This window comes from Triturus cristatus, chromosome 6, assembly GCF_964204655.1.
Source record: "Triturus cristatus chromosome 6, aTriCri1.1, whole genome shotgun sequence".
Taxonomy (NCBI): domain Eukaryota; kingdom Metazoa; phylum Chordata; class Amphibia; order Caudata; family Salamandridae; genus Triturus; species Triturus cristatus.
The window spans coordinates 500,242,794-500,263,226 of NC_140589.1; the positions used below are offsets into that span (position 1 = coordinate 500,242,794).

A 20,433-nucleotide genomic window follows, 5' to 3' on the forward strand; every position below is an offset into this window, starting at 1 on the left:
CCCAATTGAAATGTAATGAGGATAAGACGGAAATTCTCCTCTACGGTAAATTTCCTCCTCATTTCAGGGATTCTCTCTGGCCTTCTGTTTATACCTTACCATCCTGTACGGGTCTCCCAGTCAAAAACTTGGGGGTTTGGTTTGATGAGCAGCTGTCTCTTTCAACCCAGATTAAAAACTTACAGGGTGCTGCTTCGGTATACTAAGGTTTCTCAGGAAGTTCCTGCCATTGTTACCGAGACCAGCGAAGGAAACAGTGGTCCGGGCATTGATCCTCTCTCGTCTTGATTATGCTAATGGACTATATCTTGGTCTTCCGGACTATATGTTAAAAAAATTGCAGGTGGTTCAGAACGCGGCAGCCCAGCTGGTGTTGAACATTCCTATTAGGAATTGTATTGGACATTTTCTGCGCATGCTGCATTGGCTTCCTGTCAAGAAACGTGTTGAATTTAAGGCTTTGGTCCTTGCGCATCGCGCTTTGTATGATGGAGGTCCTCCCTATCTTAGAAAGTGTTTTGCTTTCTATCTGCCTACCAGGCATCTGAGATCGTCGTCTCAGCTGCTTGCGTTTATCCCACGCGTGCGTTTTCAACATATGGGTGTAGATCTCTTGCCTTTAGGGCAGCTACGTTGTGGAATTTGCTGCCTTTTTCTATGTGTGCTATTCAAGAGTCTAATCATTTCAAGAAACAGCTAAAAACTCTCTTGTTCTAATTTCCTTCTCTGCTTTGCTGACTCCCAGGCTCGCGCCGGGACATTCCTAGGAGTAGCTGTGCGTGTTATAAAATACAAAAACATAACATAACAGAATGTAATTCAATTTGGACTAATATCAAAGGTCCAACCTGTGAAGCGTTCATTCACAATATTCCTTCACAGGTTATGGCTGATTCAGGGTCTCTCTTCACCATTCTGAGAGATACTAAGTTTTATGACATGTGGAGGCCACTGAAACCTACCAATGTGAATCATAAAGCATTTGGGGACAAAGAGATCGAGATGTTAGGATATTTCACATCTAAGGTGGCCTGCCTTGGTAGAGAGACATACACAAATGTTTTTGTAGCCATAAAAGGGATAGACATCATTGGATGACAAGAATGTGCGAAAATGGATTTGCATTTAGCACCAGGGTCAGACAACGCAATAGCACTGGGAGAGTTATGGATATATTATGTTTGTAGGCTGAATAAACACATCAGAGAAATACTGGCCGAATTTAGTGATCTTTTTCGTGAACAGGTCAGAGTAGTCAAGGGGTTTGAAGATCGTATAAGATTAAAATCCCAAGCACAACCTGTCACACACACAGTTCGTCTAGTCCTTTTAAGTCTCAGAGAGGAATTGAAACTAACACTGAAGACTCTATGCTCAAAAGGTATCATAGAACCTAGCAATGTTCAGTTCATAGTAGCATGAAAGAAGTCAGGAGAATTCAGACTATGCGCTGATTTAAGAACTCTCAATACTAATATTCTGGTAGATTGCCACCCCCAAGACCAGATTCATGAGCTGTTGACCAACTTAGGTGGGGTTAAGTGGTTCTCTATCATAGACCTATAATCAGCCTACCACCAGGTTGCTTTAACTAAGGATTCCCAAGAGTTGACAACTTTTGTTTATGCCGTTTGGTACTTACAAGTACCTTAAATTACCATTTGGCCTAGCATCAGCCACTAGCGTATTCCATAAGCTAATGGAAGTGCAAGCATATCAGGATGGCATTTTAGTCTTTTCTGATAGTCAGGAGAAGCATCACCAAATACTAAGAAAAGTACTTATGGTCTTGTTACACCGGTGAATGACCATCAGGCTCGATAAGTGTAAGTTTGCCATTAATGCATTAGAATATCTAGGCCACACTATATCCAAATGAAGGATAAAACCAAATCTTTCCCTTATTAAAGCCTTCAAGGAAGCTAATGCCCCTATGGACAGAAATGCCCTGCACTCCTTCTTAGCTCTAGCAGAATACAACGCACATTTCGTGCCGGGTTATGCTCCTGCAGTCGAGTCATTGAGAGCTTTACTAAGAAAGGGCCAGATGTTCCTGGGGTTCAAAGTGATGGAGGCTGCATTTAATAAAGTTACAATGCTGATAGAAAAGGCATCAGCTTTGAGCTCCTTTCACGAAGGATGCATTTCCATTATATCAGTAGATGCCAGTCTGCGGAGTTAAGGGGCTGTCCTACATCAATATGTAGCAGGTAAAAAACAGACAGTATTCTTTTTTCTTCCAGGTCATTGAAACAGAATGAAAGTCAGTGCAGCACTATTGAGTGGAAAGCTCTAGTGCGCATGTTGGCAGTGCAGAAATTCAAGATGTATGTATGGGGCTGTAAGTTTGAACAGCTCCCTGATCACAAGCCTTTGGTTCACATTTTCACTGGTGCCACAAGCAATTATGTTAACCAGGTTGGGTTCCAAAGAATAAATTCAATTTCGTGATAAAACATTTGGTAGGCAGCAAAAATGACTGCATTGACTGTCTGTTGCGAATGCCAGGAGAAGATACTGATGAAGAGAGTGGAACTGATGACGACATTGAGTGTGTAGCATTAGTAGATGCTATAGAGGACTACAAATCAGTTTTAAATGAGGAGGATTGGATGAATGCTTATCAGGATGATGAAATCTTGAAGAAAGTTAAAGAGTATATCACACATGGATGGCCTGAAAGTAGGTGTCTGACAGGTTAACTGAAAACATTTTCTCAAGTTGCAGAAGAACTGTAAGAAGTGAATGGATTGGTGTTGAGAGGTGATCATCATATTCTACCAACAAGGTTGTGCAATGCCATCATTTCTAAAGCTCACCAAGGACATTTTGGGTCAACTAAAACTGCCATGCGTACAAAACAATACTACTGGTGGCCGGTCATAGGTAACTAAGTAAGATTCACTATAGATAGGTGTTCTAAATGTTTGCTTTCTGAAAGACACTTGAAGATCAACAAGACATCCTTACAGCCTGTTTCCTTCCCTAATACAGCATGGGAAAATTTGGATCTAGATTTTTTTTTCTGGTCCATATTTGTCACTTGTTAGACCTGGCACCTTGGCGTGGGTCTCCCTTACATTTTTTCTGTTGCCTCATTTGTTTTTGCTGGTGTTAGATGCTTTGGGCACTGTGCCACTGCTGTCCATTGCCACAGTGCAAGTGCTCCCTATTGTAAATGAATGTATGAATTAGTGAATCCATGATTGGTTGGTTTGGTTTACCTGTCAGACCCTAGTACAGTGCACCAGGAGTGCCCAGGGCTGGTAATCCAAATACTGCTGGTGGGCTTGCAGCACAGATTGTGCCACCCACAGAAGCAGCCTGTAAAAGTGTGTCTCAGGCCTGCTATTGCAGAGCCTGCGTGCAGTCTGATACTGTCATGCTGACTGGGCAAGTGCACCCACTTGCCAGTCCCTAAACCTTCCCTTTTCTTCATATCAGACACCCCTATGGTAGGCCCAAGGGCAGGGTGCATTGTAAGTATAAGGTAGGACATGCTCTGGTGTGTGTGGCATGTTCTAATAGTGAATTACAGCCATTTTCATTTTTCACTATTGCAAGGCTACCTGTTCTCCATAGGCCAGAATGGGCAGTTTCATTATTACATCTTATAATCCTAACTGACTCAGGGAACATAGTAGAAATTCGAATTTAGTATGCCTGAACTCAGAATGATAAAATACATCTTTTAGTGAAGTTGGTTTTAATATTCTGTGTTTGAAAATACCACTTTTAGAAAGTAGGTATTTTCTTGTCTAACCATCCAAACCTGCCTCTGCTAGGCTGTGTATTCCATATCTGGAGTTTGAGTGACAGGGGCTGGGGGATTCCAGGAGACAGGGTGAGTCAGCAGAGGGCTGAATAGAGAGATCTGCATCTAGATGGGTGGGAGGAGTTGCACCTGGGACCTGAAAAGGGCTGTGCATTCCCTCCACAATGCTGATTTCACCTCCTGTGGTGCGTCTGATGTCTCTGCCCTGCACTCTGAAAGGATAGAAGGAGTCATGTAAACAAAGTGCTCCAAGACTGACCAGAACTGGTTTGGACTAGGCAAAGGCCTCTCTGCCTTCAGAGAACAAAGAGAAACTTGGTATAAATATTGGGACCCAAACCCAAGAACTTCAGATCACTTTGGGAACAAGAAGAAACCTTTGCTGAGAAGTGGAACCAGAAGAGACTGAGGAGAGACTATCCCTAAGCTGAAGTGCTGCTTGGGGGATTGGCCTGCAGTGGTTGCCTGACTGCCAAAGAAAGCAGAAGGACTTTGTGTGTATTTTCATTCAACTTGTGAAGGATCTCCAAGGGCTTGGAAAAGAGCTTGCCTCCTTCTGAAGTCTCAGGGATAACAGACTTCACCCACCAGCTCCCCAAGTGTTCTTTTAAAGTGCCTGCAGTTGTGCTGGACTTTTTGAGGACTTGCGTGTCGCAAGGAGCTGGAAGCGTGACTCAAAAACCAGAAGCGTGTTGCTGAACTGTCACTGCTGCTTCACAACACGAAGCGCCTCGCATCACCGGAGAAGAGGATCGAAGTCGCCGCAGATGCCGCCGCATCTCCGGGAAGCAGGTCACAGAAGAATCGTTGAATCAACGCAGGTCCACCGAAGCACCTCGCATCGCCAGGAGAGAGAATCGAAGTCGCGGAAGACGCCACCGCATCTCCGGGAAGCGTGTTGCAGGGCCTGTCGCGGCTTATCATCGGAGAAGAGGATCGACGTCGCCACAGGCGCCGCCGCATCTCCGGGAGAAGAGGATCCACATTGCCACAGGCGCCGCCGCATCACCGGGAAGAGTGTCGCAGGGCCTGTCGCGGCTCGCATCGTTGTGGAAGCAACTCGCATCGCCAGGGGAGAGGATCGACGTCGCCGCAGACGCCGTCGCATCACTGGGAAGCGTGTCGCAGGGCCTGTCTCGGCTCGCATCGTGAGGAAACATCTTGCATCACCGAAGAAGAGGATCGACGTCGCATCAGGCGCTGCCGCATCACCGGGAAGCGTGTCGCATCAAGAAGAAATCGCCATCTTTGTTTATTTGCACCGGATCTTCAACACATCACCGTCTTTGCAACACTTTCATTGCCCTGCGTGTCGCATCTAAGGTACATTGAACTCTGAGTGTCGCATTTACCATCTTAAGAGAACTAAGCTAAATTCTACCATTTTAAAGTAACAGTATTGTGGATTTTTGTCGTTTGTGGTCTTGTGATAAATCTATTTAAAGAATACTTATTTTTGATTTAAAACTTGTGTGGTGTCCATCTGTAGTGTTGTCACTTGATTACTGTATGTGTTCCCAAATGCTTTACACACTGCCTCTGAGATAAGCCTGTCTGCTCGTGCCAAGCTACCAAGGGGGTGAGTGAGCAGGGGTTATTTTAGGAGTGTACCCATTTACCCTGACTAGACTCAAGGGTCCCTCTTTGTCACAGATACCTACCTATGCTAACTAGAGACCCCCAAATCTAACATCACTAAATAGTAATATGAAGTGTTTAATCTTGTTAGTTGATTACTTTTCTAAATAGATGTACTTCTCCTTCATTGAGTCACCAAGTACTGATGCTGCGTTACATTTTCTAGAACAGGTATTTTTCCTTGAAGCTTCACCAAAAAGCTTTGTCACTGACAATGGCACGCATTTCACCTCTGACTGAATGCGTGAAATTTGACCGGTCATGATATTAAACATTTGCAAGTAGCTTTATACTCACCTTCATTAAACGGTGTAGTAGAAAGGGGAAACAAACTTATCTAAGAAGGAATACAAACTGCTTTTGCATCATGCCTTATCATTAATAGCTTTATCAAACAAAAAGTGTAGAGTAATGTATTACTTGTACCCATAATTTATGGAGTATTTCATCTTCGTTCTCCTCCTTTATGGGAGAAGGTAATGTAGTACAATGTATTGTTCTTGATGTGGCATTATGATGTGTGTTATATACATTCAAAGCCAACCTTGTGCAAAGGGAACGGTGGGCAAGGATTCCAGCAGCAGCAGGCAGTTGCTGTAGGGGTCCAAGCCAGCCAGTTGCAGCATGTTGCTGGCGATGCCTCTTTGAGAATAAAGCCCTTGTTCACTTACCTGAGGCCTGGACAGAGATTTATTACAGCTGCCCCATCTGTAATTCAGATAGTGCCTCTGTGATCTCGTCTCTTTGCAGGAGTTCTTAGCATAAACATCTAGGGACCTCACTATCTGCTGAGGCACAACCTTAAACATGTGCACCAGGCACAAACCAGGGAAGTGTGCAAAAGCGCTGTTCCCAGTGCAGGTGCAAACCCTTGCTTTCCTGGGTTGGCAGCAAGTTACTGCAAGGCAAACTGGCTGTTTAAAGTCACTGGTCTGCTTTTAAAGCAGACTGAGTTTCAGGTTTTAAGTAGGGGAAAGTCACCCTTCCCCCCTACTGCAATCCCCTGCATTCACTCACTGCACCCAACAGGGAGTTCCTATTGCCAGGAGTCTTGGAATTCCCCTCTCCACAGCAAGAAATGACCTAAACACTCATTCAACAACGGGGAATCCGCTGTGTGCACACAGACCACCACCAGAAAAGCAAAGGTCCTAGGAAGACTATCCTAGGGAGAGTGGAGTAGAAATTATTTTAGCAAATGAGTTTCTGTTGGCCCAGGCACTTACGTGAGGTTGTGAAGTCAAAAAGCCACTAGATCACTATGGTGTTCAACCAAAGAGAAGAAACAGGACCCTGGTGGGGAAGTTTTCAGGAGCTTTATTATGTCACAAGGAAGACAGCACGCAAAGTCCATCCGACAGCATCCCAGGTATTACCGTAACAAACATATCTGGGACCCTAGCAAAGGAGTGCCCAGCCACCATACAACATTGCAAATCCAGCCAACAACAGTTACATGGAGTGGAGTTCTCGCTCAAACGCGTTTCTGCTATATTGCCTTTTTCACTAAGTACGATAGAGATGAATATTAGATGGGATAATATACCTCCAACTGCGGATTATAAAGGATATTGCAAGCCACTTAAGAGTACTGTGACCTTATAAATACGCAGCCTATGGCCTCAGGCCTCTGTCGAATCACAGAACTTCTCAGTGACTTGCTATATCCTTACAGTGTGCAGCAATAGAATAAATTATTCCATTATCCCATATAAGCAATTCTCTTTTATGACAACACTTAAAAAAATATCAATAGGTTAAAAGCTTAACATAAGGAGGCCACCTTTTTCTCCCTTTCAGTGGAAACAACTGTCTCAACCTTACTCTTGACGTTGGTTCAGGTTTGCTCAACCAGGACTACATCAAGGGCACACACTCAATCTGCTGGAGATGTATGCGGCTTCCATTTCTTCACCCATCTGTAAATGATCCATGATAAATTGCCTCCCACAAATAAAAAGTCTATTTCAGCTTCGATTCTGTTGATCAGTTAACGGAGTATTTATAGCGAAGACAGGTAGTAGTAACTAAGGTTTCAGTAATTAATTCAAGTTACGTGTGACATCCTCATAGTAACAAGCTTTGAGATATTTTCGACCTCTCAGATATGGAATAGCTGCGTTCTGACATTTTTTAGTCCCTTTATTTTTTAAATAACTTGTTGTGACACGAATGTTATATTATCTTGTCTATGTGTGTGTGCTCTTTAGAGCACGCCTCGGGTTGAAGGACAGGTATGATATACTTCACAATTTAAACCTTGCTTTTTAATTGTTTTTCCCTTTTTGTTTAATAGATTGAACTGGGAAGGATGACAGTGTACTGTAACCTAAAACTTGCCGCGCAAGAGACCTGTTGTGAGCTCGCTGATGGGCTGGTAAGTGGTTCCCTCATGTGCCATCTATATGTTCTAGTTACTACAGACTGAGAAATATTTTAACAGATTTGCCTTGGACAGCTGTGAAGGTTCCCTGAACACATAACTCTTGCGCCAATCTTTCTATGCACTATTTCTCCAAGTAAGCTTCCAAACCAATTTTTAGAATACAGAACATTTAAAAAATGATCAAGGTGTTTGTTTCCACGATGCACATAAACAATGGAATCATGTTGATCAGGTGCTCATGTCAAATCTCATTCAATCTAGCTCAGAGTTTTTAAATTGCACCATTCCTAGTTACACCGTAGAGCAAAGCTGGCGTTCGGTGCAACTTACATAAATTCACAAACCCCAATCTCTACTGCAAGCCATACGATTTGTGGGGCATATTTACAAGGGCTTTATCTTATAAAAGCAGAGATAAAAATATCACACTATTTACAAGAGGGTGCTAACATGCATAATCGCATGTTAACACCCTTTTTCCCAACGCCTCCCTTTGCATCTCTAATGAGATGCAAAGTGGGCGTCACTGGGCGTTCCCCGGATGGACTACCTAGCAAATATCGCTGAAGTTCACTTCGCGACATTTACAAGGCAGCCCACAGGATTTTAGCACACGTTAGATTTTGGCGAAAACTGAAGTTTTCGCCAAAAACTAACGTCTGCTAAAATCCAGACTTATCTGTGCTTTACATAGGGGGTGGATTATGCTGATACGACCACAGGGTCGTATCAGCTAGGTTATCGTCGTTTTGCAGGGAATATCGCTGGAAAACCAGCGATGTTCCCTGCAAAACGGCGATAACCTCGCTATCTCTAGAATTTTTATCACCCTGGAGAAACGCGTTATTAATAATGCGCTACCAGGGCGATACATTCCAGAGATGGCCTGCGATATAAAGGTTATCGCTAAGCACGGCCAGCGATAATTATCGCTGGCCGTTGCTAATATGCCCCTGTATGTGTAAATGAAGGACGTGTGTTTATGGCAATCCAGAATTCAGAGCCCCAATTCCAAAGCTTGTACCATCACTTACCAACACTAGGAGTCTACAGTGACAAACAACGGTTCGTACAGATGCCTTTGTAATAACCCTGGTAGTAGAATACATTGAATTACAGTTCTAGGAAGCTGTTAGACCTATGCTTTGCACCCCTGTCCCCATTCACCCCCACCCCAGGACCCAGAGGAAAGGGAACACCGGCCAATAAGTACATCATGGCCATAGTGGAACAGCTCTGAGAAACTGAAGCTTTGTGATCCTGACACCAGATATGACAAGATGTGCTCCCTTTACCACTCTGATCATGATCTTTCTTGCTATCTTAGGGCAGCCATATGGTCATCCCGAAATTACCATGCATTCTTGACCTCCAATTTTAAAGATGAAAATAGGGAGGGAGGATACTTCATGATCTTCGTGGAATAGTTCTCATATATGGCAAACCTTAAATAATGAAATAAATTATAAGAAACCAGAAGTGACAAATGCGTCAGCTTCGAAACAACATATTCAGTTTATGGTACAAAGTTGCAAAGTACTCCAGGAATCATACAGTGTAAAGACACAAATAACCTATAAGGGTGTGCAACAAAAGAATCAAGAAAGCAATAGACAATGGATTTTTACTTTGTTTGCACAAGAATTCTGTATAAAAAATATGGGTCGAATGATTAAATCCCAAAAAGTCCAATTGCTGCATCATCGACGAAGTTTTGATGTCTTATTATTGTAGGATCATCATCAGGACCGAGAATGTTCGAGCCAAAGCAGTGATTAGTGAATAGGAAAATTGAAACTATCTGGCAAAGGAAACAACCATGTCACCAAGTATTTGAAGAATACATTACTTACTGAGAAATAAAAATGGTCAATTACTTTATTGGAATAGAATGAAGTACAACACACGCGCAAAATTAGGAACAAAGATTAAGAGAGAAAAAAACTTTAGGCAAATGGCCCATCCATAACAAGAGGCAGAGTAAGGAAAAAAGGATCAGAAGAGCCAGAAACAAAATTCCAGGAAGAACACTGAGCACAAAAAGTTCATGTAAGTTTTACCTTAATTGCAAGCGACGAATCAAAAAACAACCTCACGGCGACAGGAATGCACAATATTCGGAATCCGGGAGAATCGCTACAAGAAGTAGCCAACCACATTCTAATCTATATGAGAGGTCAGAAGTGACCATTATATTGATAACCTGTTTCTGTACAGGTATAAATTCTGTGTCTACTGCTTGTTTGATTATTGTGTTTCACACACTTGCATGTTATGTTTGTTACTGTCTGATCATCAGAAATATGCTGTTCTAGGCTGACAGATTTCTCACTTCTGGTTTCTTACTATTCATTTCATTATTAAATGTTTACCGTATTTGATAACTATTGATAGCCATTGCAAACAAAGGATCATGGCTATTTGACATTGATTGGCTATTTAATTTACACTATTTTACCTGGACCCATTGTTTCTTATACTGCAGCTTGCCCTGGGATCCGGGTGGCTTTCTATGGGCAGGTTCTGTTTTCCACAAAAGACTTCACAGAATCTAGACAGGAGGAATCTAAATGAATGGACAGTAATGTTGTCTGCACATCAACAACCCAACTTTTCTCTCTCTAGCAGATGTGGCAGCAATAAAAAATACTGCTTTCGTCAAAAGATTAAAAAACATTGACCCTGCAGAGCTTTGATGGTGATGGAGACATTTCAGATCATTCAGACTTCTTTAGCAAGCCCGCTAAGTGAGTGGGGGTGCCTCCACTACAGTGGTGGAGGTCCACCCACCATGTTATGGCATAGCACTGAATTGTTTGCATACATAATAGTAATAGTAAATTGTATTTATATAGCACATACTACTCCTGAAAAGGCATTGAAGTGTTTTGTGGCAAGTTGCATGTTATTCTAGAACCCGAGGTTAGAGATAAATAAGTAATAGGTTAGTAATATGTGCTTCCTTTTCTTAGTACGATTAGTTGTATTAAGGTTAAGTTTGTGCTCATGGTATCTCATGCATTCACTATTGTGTCTTGAATAGGAATAGATTAATTGAATATGATTAATAAAGGGAAGGTGTGAGATTTTGAGTAGTGGAAATGTATAGTTGTTAGTGAGATAAATTGTATAGAAAAGAGGGCAAGAGGTAAGAGTCTGGAAGGCATGTTTGGAAGTCCACAGTAGACAGAAGGTTTGGGATAAGTCAGAGAGTGGAAGGAAATAATTTAAAAAAACACATTTTTTTTTAACAGCAGTATAAACACATGTACATACCTACAGGTATAAATAAAATCTCATCGACATAGCCACACAAAACTATTTTGTCATGTTAGAATGTAATTGAATGTTTCTTAATATCTAAATATATTGTTATACCCTTATAGAAAGCATGAGACAACTATACCTTGATAGGGGGACCTACCCTTTAATCATACTGACATAATCTGACATGTATGTACTATCATATGGAGATGCATAAAAGCCATTATCAGTGACTCAGCTACATAATTTTACATACGAATATATATTTGTAAAGTATATACTTACATTTATTGTTGTATACTTAATTTAGTTTATTTTTGTAAATCTGTTATCCATATACAATGCATAAGAACTATGGGGCCTATTAGGATGGCGGTTGGAAATTCTCCCCGACCGCCATGGTAGCGGGAAAAGACCGCCCTCAAATGCAGCATAATTATACTATTTGGCATAATGCCATATTTTTGGGAATTTAATGTAACAAGCTTAATGCAAAATTTTTAAAAAGTATTATGCCGGGGTAGCAGGAATTTTACCTGGACCACCCAGCAGGTGGTCAGGAGACCATGGGACCTCGGAAGTGCAGGACGTCAAGGAGAGTATCAGGAACCTATGCAGAAGAGCACAGGGGCTAAAAGAGAGTAAGGGAATAACACAAAATGCGTACATTTCACTTCACTAGGCACCAGCACCACTCAGAAAGCCTCACTGTGTATGAGGTCCAGGCAGGTGAAGAAGAGGCGCCTCGCTATCAATGTTGTTCTGATCGCCATAAGTCTACTTGGGCACAGAAAGTGTGACCCTAGGACAGAGTTCTCCAATTATCAAACTTTCCTGAAGCTGAAAAACCTGTTGGAAATCTCTGAGATGCAAGGGCGCTTATTGCTAGATCCTCTGGTTGCTTTGCAACCATGGTAAAGGTATTATAAGAGACAGATAACTGCAAAGTTTTCAATATCAAAAACTTCATTGACACGTATTTTGACAATAAATCATTGCATGTATTTTATCATGTCAATGAAAAATGCCACCTTCTTGAAAGGTTTTGATTATCAATTTGCATTGTGTTTGAGCAGTTATGTTTTTCAATGTGATTGCTAGAGTGACACCCTGAAAAAAGCGAGAAGGCCTGACTTTTAAATAATGTACTCTTCAGTTTGTGTTAGTTTCGAAGGAGCAGTATGGTGTTTTTAGGAGTTGGAGCTTGCTTGGGTACAGACCATTAGTGGTGCCTCCAGTACAGAGGGTCAAGGATATATTTAGGGAATGGCATGACCTGTGGGACCTTTCTTTAGTTTGCATCCCATGCAGGTTGTGAAGCCCTTTAGATGCTGTCACCATTGCTACCTTTAAATATTTGATAATTTGAGCGTAATATCCAGTTATATGTGTAATAAGCAATTTTCCTTTTAATAAGAAAAAGCACGTACTGTCCATTGAATTATTACATGTTTTTATTACATTTCTGAGTTCTGCGTTTTTAGCCCTCAGTACCTCCTTCGAGTAAGCTTTAGACTGCTCATCCTCACTGCCCCGAAAGTAAAGGACAAAAAAGGGAAACTTAGTTCCCAGTTAGGGCTAAACGGATTTAGGACACCAGTGATGAAAAATCTTTTGGTACAAGTGGGACCCAGTATCTGCTGTCTACTCTTGGTCCCTGCGAGCTGGATTTCCTACACCAACTTTAGGAGCCAGGCTAGAAGAGGAGTTAACCAGGCTAGGGTGGCTCAATTTTATAAGTTCTTCTGGCGAAGAAACTAAGAGAGTTGAGAATTGAGGACGGGAAGACGCTTGGAAACCGAGGAGGCAGCTAACCATGATAGCAGGAGGAGGGAAGCGTAGGAGCGAGAGGGTAAGGGTGGGGTGAGTGCAGACTATGCGTTGTAAAGTGTGGGCTATGGTTGTCTCAGTTCGAAGGAAATAGCTGGTCTACTTGTAGTCAGCTCGCTTGCCAGTGGCCAGTGGTCTAGTAGCAAATCTGTTTGCTTTCTTGCTGCCTGCTTGATCTTCACTTGAAGACTTGCAAGTGGATAAACAAGAGTAAAAAAAAAAAAGAATAGTGAATGCCAAAATTAGGATACATGGGCACAAATAAGGGCAAGCAAAGCTATTAACATAACAGATTACAGTGCAGCACTGAGTGCAGTATAGTATTGTGTACTGAGCACTGGGCGGGATCAAGCTGAAGGTGGGGCAATGCCACAGAATATGTGCCCTGCTGAGCTGCAACTGCGTAATATCATAAAGGCGATTGCGCCCCACAAAGAACTGATTTATAGCTTGCTGTGTTTTTGTTTTGGAAAAACCTGAAAAGCTGTTAAACATATTCCAGTATTAAAGCACTGATTCTAAAGCCAGGTCAGAAGCTAGAGTATATGTAAATACATATGAGTTTGGGGGGGCTAGTATGATACACGTATCCTACTCTTTCCACTGGCATGTGAACTAATAGGTCAAGAACCTGCAAGAATGAAAAGGTAGGGCTGGAACGATTACTGACTGAAACTACTTTTACCCAAGTAGGAATGTATACAAGTGGCCAGGTTGGGAAGCAACCTTTAGAATAACAGTTTAATTGAGATTCAGAAGTAACCCAATATGTCGAGAAAGAAGTGGTGGTGGTTAAAGCAGACACAAGGCTCCATGCTGGATACATGAGTAAAATCACCAACTACTTTAAATGAGAGATTACAGACATATTATGTGGGATCAGACGATGGGGTGAAGGTACTGGAGAAGAGATCTATACTGCATCGGTATTTGCGCAAATTGCAGGCCAGGATGAAGGATAAGTGAGATTATATACACCAGTATGCCGGAAACAGATATAATCCCAGATCATGTGACTGTCTGCTTTTTGAAATTCGCGAGGAACACACCGCCTATTCTTCTATCTTCTGTAGAGAGGGCCGGTCATAGCAGCCTGATAAGCCTAAAGCATAAAACGTCAAAAGGTTTTTAACCCCTTCGACGCGCATGACGGAACGGTTCCGTCATGCACGTCGGTTGCGCTGTGCGCATGACGGAACCGTTCCGTCATGGCCCCGCCCGCGCACAGAACCTTCAGCGTGGCGCGGAAATCCGCGCCGCGCTGAAGGGGTTAAAAAAGGCACGTGTATGACACACATGGAAAATATGAACATTGTTCATATGCTTTATTGCGAGGGTCCGAAATCCAAGCAGACAAAGATGCGGGACCATGTCAAGGAACTGGTTTGTTTGTAGTTTGCAAACCTCATACGCTTATAACAAGCATTTGCAGTGCAATAGGTCTAGCATTTGCCAGAGTTAGAGCTATTGTTGTTGTAAATGACAATGTCTTTTACCCATGTGTTTTAGTTTGGAGGGGAGGCATAAAAAATGAGTGCAAGCAGGTGATAGACCACTTATGAATCTCTTTTGTCATTGATTGCTTTAAGGTCTCCAGTCACATGGAAATTATAAAATCTCACCCGATAGTACCAGCGCTAGGGAAGGCTACGAGATACACTTGTGAACCAGCATTGTATTTATGGCCCGCGGAGGCGGGTGGCTATCCCAAGGTATGGCGAACGCTGTGCCAGGCCCCCCCCCCCGAGACATCTGTTTCCATTTTACACCCCCAGAACCACTGCATGAGCCAATGGTGTGAGAAACAGGAGAAATACAAGGAGATTGCGCTGCATATGTGTTTCTGGGGACCACAATTGTACGGTTGTGCATTGAATATGCACACGGAAGACCGCTGGTGATGGAATTCGAATGAGGAATTACCATTGAGACCAGGGAAGGAGCTGCAGCACTGTGTAGAGGACTAGAAATGAGGAATTACCACTGAGATCAGAGACACAGCTAGCAGCACTGCCTGAAGGACTAAGAATGAGGGATTACCACTGTGACTAGAGACATACCTGCAGCACTGTCTAGAGGACTTAGAATGAGGAATTATAGATGGGACCAGAGTAGCAGCTAGCAGGTCTGCTTAGAGGACTTAGAATGAGGAATTACCACTGGGACCATAGAAGGAGCTGCAGCACTGTCCAGAGGAATTAGAATGAGGAATTACCAACGGGAACAGAGTACCAGCTAGCGGCACTGTCTGAAAGACTTAGAATGAGGAATTGCCGAAGTGACCAGAGTAGCAGCTAGCTGCACTGTCTAGAGGATTTAGATTGAGGAATTACCACTGGGACCAGAGAAGCAACACTGCCTCGAGAAATGAGGAATTACTGACAGAACTAGAGAAGCTGCTAGCAGCACTGCTAGAGGACTCAGAATGAGGAATTACCACTGGGACCAGAGAAGCAGTTAGCAGCACTGCCTATAGGACTTAGAATGAGGATTTACCAGTGGTACTAGAGAAGAAGCTAGCAGCATTGCCTAGAGGACTAAGAATGATGGTTTGTTACTGTCCTGTTAATTTGTGCATAATCACAATGCCGAATGTTTGTTATCGTCCTGTGAATTTGTACACAATCAGCTCTTAAAGTTCCCTGAAACAATGTACACTGTAGTGTAGCACTATACAAAACTGTGGACTGGAGTTACACGTCCCGCATTACAAGCATAAACCTACAAGTCCCATATGCTTAGGGCTGGTGGATGTGTTTCCCGGACTGGGAGGGACTAGGAGGACATGATGCCAGCTGTCTGTCGCCTACCGAAATGGGCTGAAAACGAACTACCAGCTATGTGCACGCCTCTCCAGTTGTCCCATAGAGCTGATGCAATCCTACATTTTCTATCTATTCTAGTACATACAGTCCCAGATTTATGGGGAAGGTAAAATCATAGAAACCTTGATGGGAGGGTAAAAAATAGGTCTAGGTGAAGCATTGGAAGCTAAAATGGGGCAGCTACGGTGCGATAGGTCGACCTGTTCTGTGTTTGTATACAAGCAAGTGACCTCCTGGCCTACACGTAACCTATATGCCGACAGCAGGCGGAGCTGCGGCGGCATCCACAGGTAGCCTACCATGTTTTTTCCAGTTTTTAAAAACAGGTCAGGGTTATTACAAATACAATGCACACAGTTTTATTTTTTAGCCATTAGGCTCAACTGGTAGTATTTAATTTAAGCAAAATCCACATAACACAGAGCATTAGGGGCCCGGCCCACACTCCGCACCCACAGGCTGTCCACATGAACCCCAATCTGCATCCAGCGAGGGATGGATGCCAAAGATGGGCGGAGGGCCTCGAAACACAACCCCTTACTGCGAACCGCCACAAGACAGGGACAACCCACTACACTCAACATTCATACGACTAAGGACTGATGGCGGCCGATGCACCATCCATGAACACAGTAACATAATATTAATGCTATAGGTTGCTTGAGCATATGCATGTTCCTGCCATCAGCATGGCCTTGCAGAAGAGCCATCATTGAGCTATAAATAACTTACTCTATTGTTCCCTTTTCGTTCAGTCGCAAAATCACGAAACATGACAAAGAAAACAGCACTTAAAAAGAAAAAACCATAAAAGAAATAGCAGCATAGCCTTGGGTAACAAATCCGCAAATACAGTACGGAAGAATGCGGTAGGTTCGCTCCAAGCTTTAAAAAAAAAGCTTTGGCAAATAAAAAAGAATCAGGAGGCAAAAGTGAGCCGGAAACATAAAACTCAGTAAAGTGAAGCACAGCTCAGAAAGCCGCAGCCCCACTCCGTAGTGCCTGCCTCTGCGGGGTAATTAAGCGTGTATTACCCCCGCAGTCTGACCAACCAGGGTGATTTCAAATACAGCAATAACATGGCACCTGGAAAATTTGAGGGAAGAGAATATGGAGGCTCGTACTGAGCTGTTCAATGGCCAAATAGCGCAAGAATGGCTCAGACACCAATAAACCGGGGCAAGGGTATGTGTACCCATAGAGCAATCCCACGATTTCGGAAGCTGTACCTTGTCAGCTCTACCAATGAGACCCAAAGTCAGTCCTGACCTCATTGTTACTCACGAAGATGCTGCTATTCGCGGTGTCTCCATCCACCATATCCTCTCTCACTTCTGTTTTTAACCGCGTAAGGCTGTGGTTCCCAAACATTTTCGATCCGCGGCTCCCTTGACCCATCGGCCATTTCCCGTGACTCCCCACTGTTTTACTTTTTTTTATGGTGGGGGGGGATGTAGGCCCGGCCCCTGGAGAACTTAGATTTTTCTGCCTGAAAATAATTGGGATGAAGCTATTATAATCATATACGCAGGGTGTTTCGTATTACTAAGGTGGCTCCTCTAATAAAATGTTCCTAGTTACACTACTTTGCCCATGCCTTTTTTCCTACTTTTTTATCCTACTTACAGTGCTAGATATCACCCCTATGTATTTAGGCCCCATTGCCAAAGTGTTTCTGCATTTGAAGAATATTTGCATGCACTTCCATTTCTACCCATGTCATACGTGCCAACATACCTTTCTCAGCAGGGCGACTCACGATGTTCTAAACCCCATACAGCTTTATTTCTGCTGTCTCCTCATTAAAATTGCCTCCAAATCAATGCCAGTAAAATAAATTACTCAGATTTTGTTTTGTTTTTATCGTCCCTCTTTCTTGCTTCCAAATGTTGGTATCATGCCATATATGGTGTTTCACTTCCCTGTGCTCAAGGAGAGAGCAGGCCTGTCTGGAAATGTGTTTGTACTGAAAGAAATGAGTACCCAAAGTACCTATGATTCAAGTACGGATGTCAATACTTAATAATACTTAGTGTGTTTAATAGACAGGACAACAATACTTTCCTGATAACTTACATTTCTTGTCAAATGCATTTGGAAAAAAGCGACCCAAGTAACAAGTCTAACAAAATAAATCAGACATCTTCCGCTAACTTCACCTGCAAGAATGGGTGGGATATCATAATATTCTCTGTGACAGACAAGCTGGCTTTAGGAAGGGAATGGGCACCACAGAGCAGGTATTAAGGTTATACCTAACTTGTACCAAGTGCCACCGGCTAAGCAATGGCTTGTGTTTTTATGACTCTTATAAAGGCATCATTTGTTTCTGTTAATTTGCTTCTCCTTTTTTATGTGTCAGATCATTTGGGGATGCTGTAGGGTTTGCTTGCATGCGTACAGCATTTAAACATAGCCATAACTGCTAGGGTGAGATATGGATGGACTTGTGAATGCCCTGCCAGGGTTTCGTCAAAGATGTGGCCTAGCACCATTATTGTTTAGCCTCTTCATGAACAATGTTGGGAAGCATCTTGAGAAACGAAATCAGGACACAACCAGGTTGGGTGGCAACAGAATTGTCATGCTCTTTTTTTCAGACGATGCAGTGCCATAGTCGGTAAATGAGTTAGGTAAGCACCGTCTATAGGTGGGTTTTGAAGCCTACTGCTGAAATGAATAATTAATATAGCAAAACCAAGTTCATGGTTATTAACGTGAGACGCCATCTGTAACGAACTATTAGTATTAAGAGGGTGGGCTGAGAGAGAGTTCCCTGCTTTGTTTACCTAGCTATCAGGATAGACGGCAAGATTGGCGGCACCAGCAAAGGGAAGGGTCAGTGTGCAGATTGAGCTAGATGATTAGCACCATTTTAAGATGCAAAAGTAAACTCGGTAGCAACATGCTGAGTATAATGCTGCAAGTATATAGAGCCAAGGATACTATGTCAACGCTATATGTCCAGGATTATGCAGGGCTGTGACAAGGTACCTCACTGGCACTGCTAAGGCTCGAGTTAGGCATGAACTCTATTTCTGATACAGCTGCCTTGTGTCCTTTCTTGCTGTGGCCTACGCTCCATGCTGGAGTAAATATAAAATTGTTACATGATGTATTGAATACAGAGAACTGTAGGAACTGTAACTTGTACAATATGGTGAAATTATGCTAAAGAGGATTGGGCATGTGGACTCACGGAACACCCCTACTATTACAAATGTACAAAGATCCCCAAGATTTGGTCTGACTTACAAGAGATGATATGAAGAAGCACTGAATGTGGCTCTCTGGCAGCAAGGCTTTTACCACCCAAGGTAAAGAACGGGTTTGAGTAATACTGGGAATGATACTGAACCACAGTTACGGCACACATCGGGGCTGATTACAATGCCGTAGTAAACAGCTCCGACCCTCAGTCAGAGCCGTTCCTACTGCATCATAATCAGCTGTTTGGATTCATTTCCGACCCACCCATTTGAATGGAGCCGGTCAGAAAGGAATCCGCACTGGATTTCCGATGGCTTCCAACGGGCTTGGAGAGCCTGTCTGCCATTCGGAAAGCCTCCAGTAATCCCAAGGGCGGCTCTTTACACCTGAGGAATTACAATGTCTGCCACGGGGTGCAGGGATAAACTGCACCTCTTCCCTTTACAATGAGAGTATGCATCCCAGTCGAAATGCATGCTCCCTTTGTAAAGAATAGGAGTGCGACCGAACAGTGTTCGGTCGCATTCTAATTGCCGGGTTGGTACCGCCGACAGGAGGTCAGTCAGTCCCAGTACCGAATCGATGCCGGACAGACTCAGAACCGCCCGACATCAAAATGGGGTCCATAGTATTTAAAAATTAGATTGGGCACACTACTAATGCGAGGCTATACTAAAAAACGGAGGGGCATAACCAAAGGAGCTGTGGTTAGAAGATAGGGGAATGCATTTTATTTTATTCTCTACAAAAACAAGTGGGTTACTTAGTCGAAGGCTAGGGCCCTTGTTTAACGCCTATATCATTCTGAATCCTAGAAATGCTATGTTATTGTGCCTCAGGTCCTATATATAGATATATGCTACAGTTACTATATATCAACAACTATGTCCTGTTTTGTTTACGTGGCTGGTAACACTTGAGGAGAGGAAAGGTGCTTTTTAGTGCCAGATATTTTGTAGTTTTACACTATGATACTATTTTATTATTGTAAAACATTAATGTTATAATGTGCTCTTTTAACTGCTTTTTTAATGGACGAAACAATACATCTAGAGGTTGAAAAACTTTGAAAATGAGGGAAATAATGTGACTGTGCAAGCCACTCCAGAAGACTGAAGTCGGATTTGTGGTCTTCTGATTGAAGAGGTGTTCTGTCCCTATTTTCCTAGGGCCAAATTCACAAAGGTAAACTGAGGCGAAAGTCTAACTTTACAACTTTTGGTATTCACAAAATCACACTATCTGTAAATGCCCTTTGTGAAAACCAAAAGTTCACCTTTACGACTTTCGGTAATCGCAAAGGGCATTTACGTGTAGTAAATGCCCTTTGTGAATCCTGAAAGTCATAAAGTTAGACATATGTCTCATTTTACCTTTGGGAATCGGGCCCCTAGTGTTTATTTGGTGAGTTTTCAGTGAGTCACGCTGTAGGATTGCTGCAGAGGGATCCAACTAAGTCACTTTTCTTTACAAGGTTTGACATGGTTTACCACGTTTGACATATT

At 42.8% G+C, this 20,433-nt stretch overlaps 1 protein-coding gene across 2 annotated transcripts in view; it reads left to right on the top strand.

Moving 5' to 3' along the window:
* COL19A1 (collagen type XIX alpha 1 chain) overlaps positions 1-20,433 on the top strand; it is a 2,198,704-nt gene that overhangs the window by 383,951 nt on the left and 1,794,320 nt on the right. For both annotated transcript variants that reach the window (XM_085610910.1, XM_085610909.1), the window contains exon 7: positions 7,710-7,790. In XM_085610910.1, the coding sequence (XP_085467036.1) occupies positions 7,710-7,790 (81 nt within the window). The remainder of the gene's footprint in view (positions 1-7,709; positions 7,791-20,433) is intronic.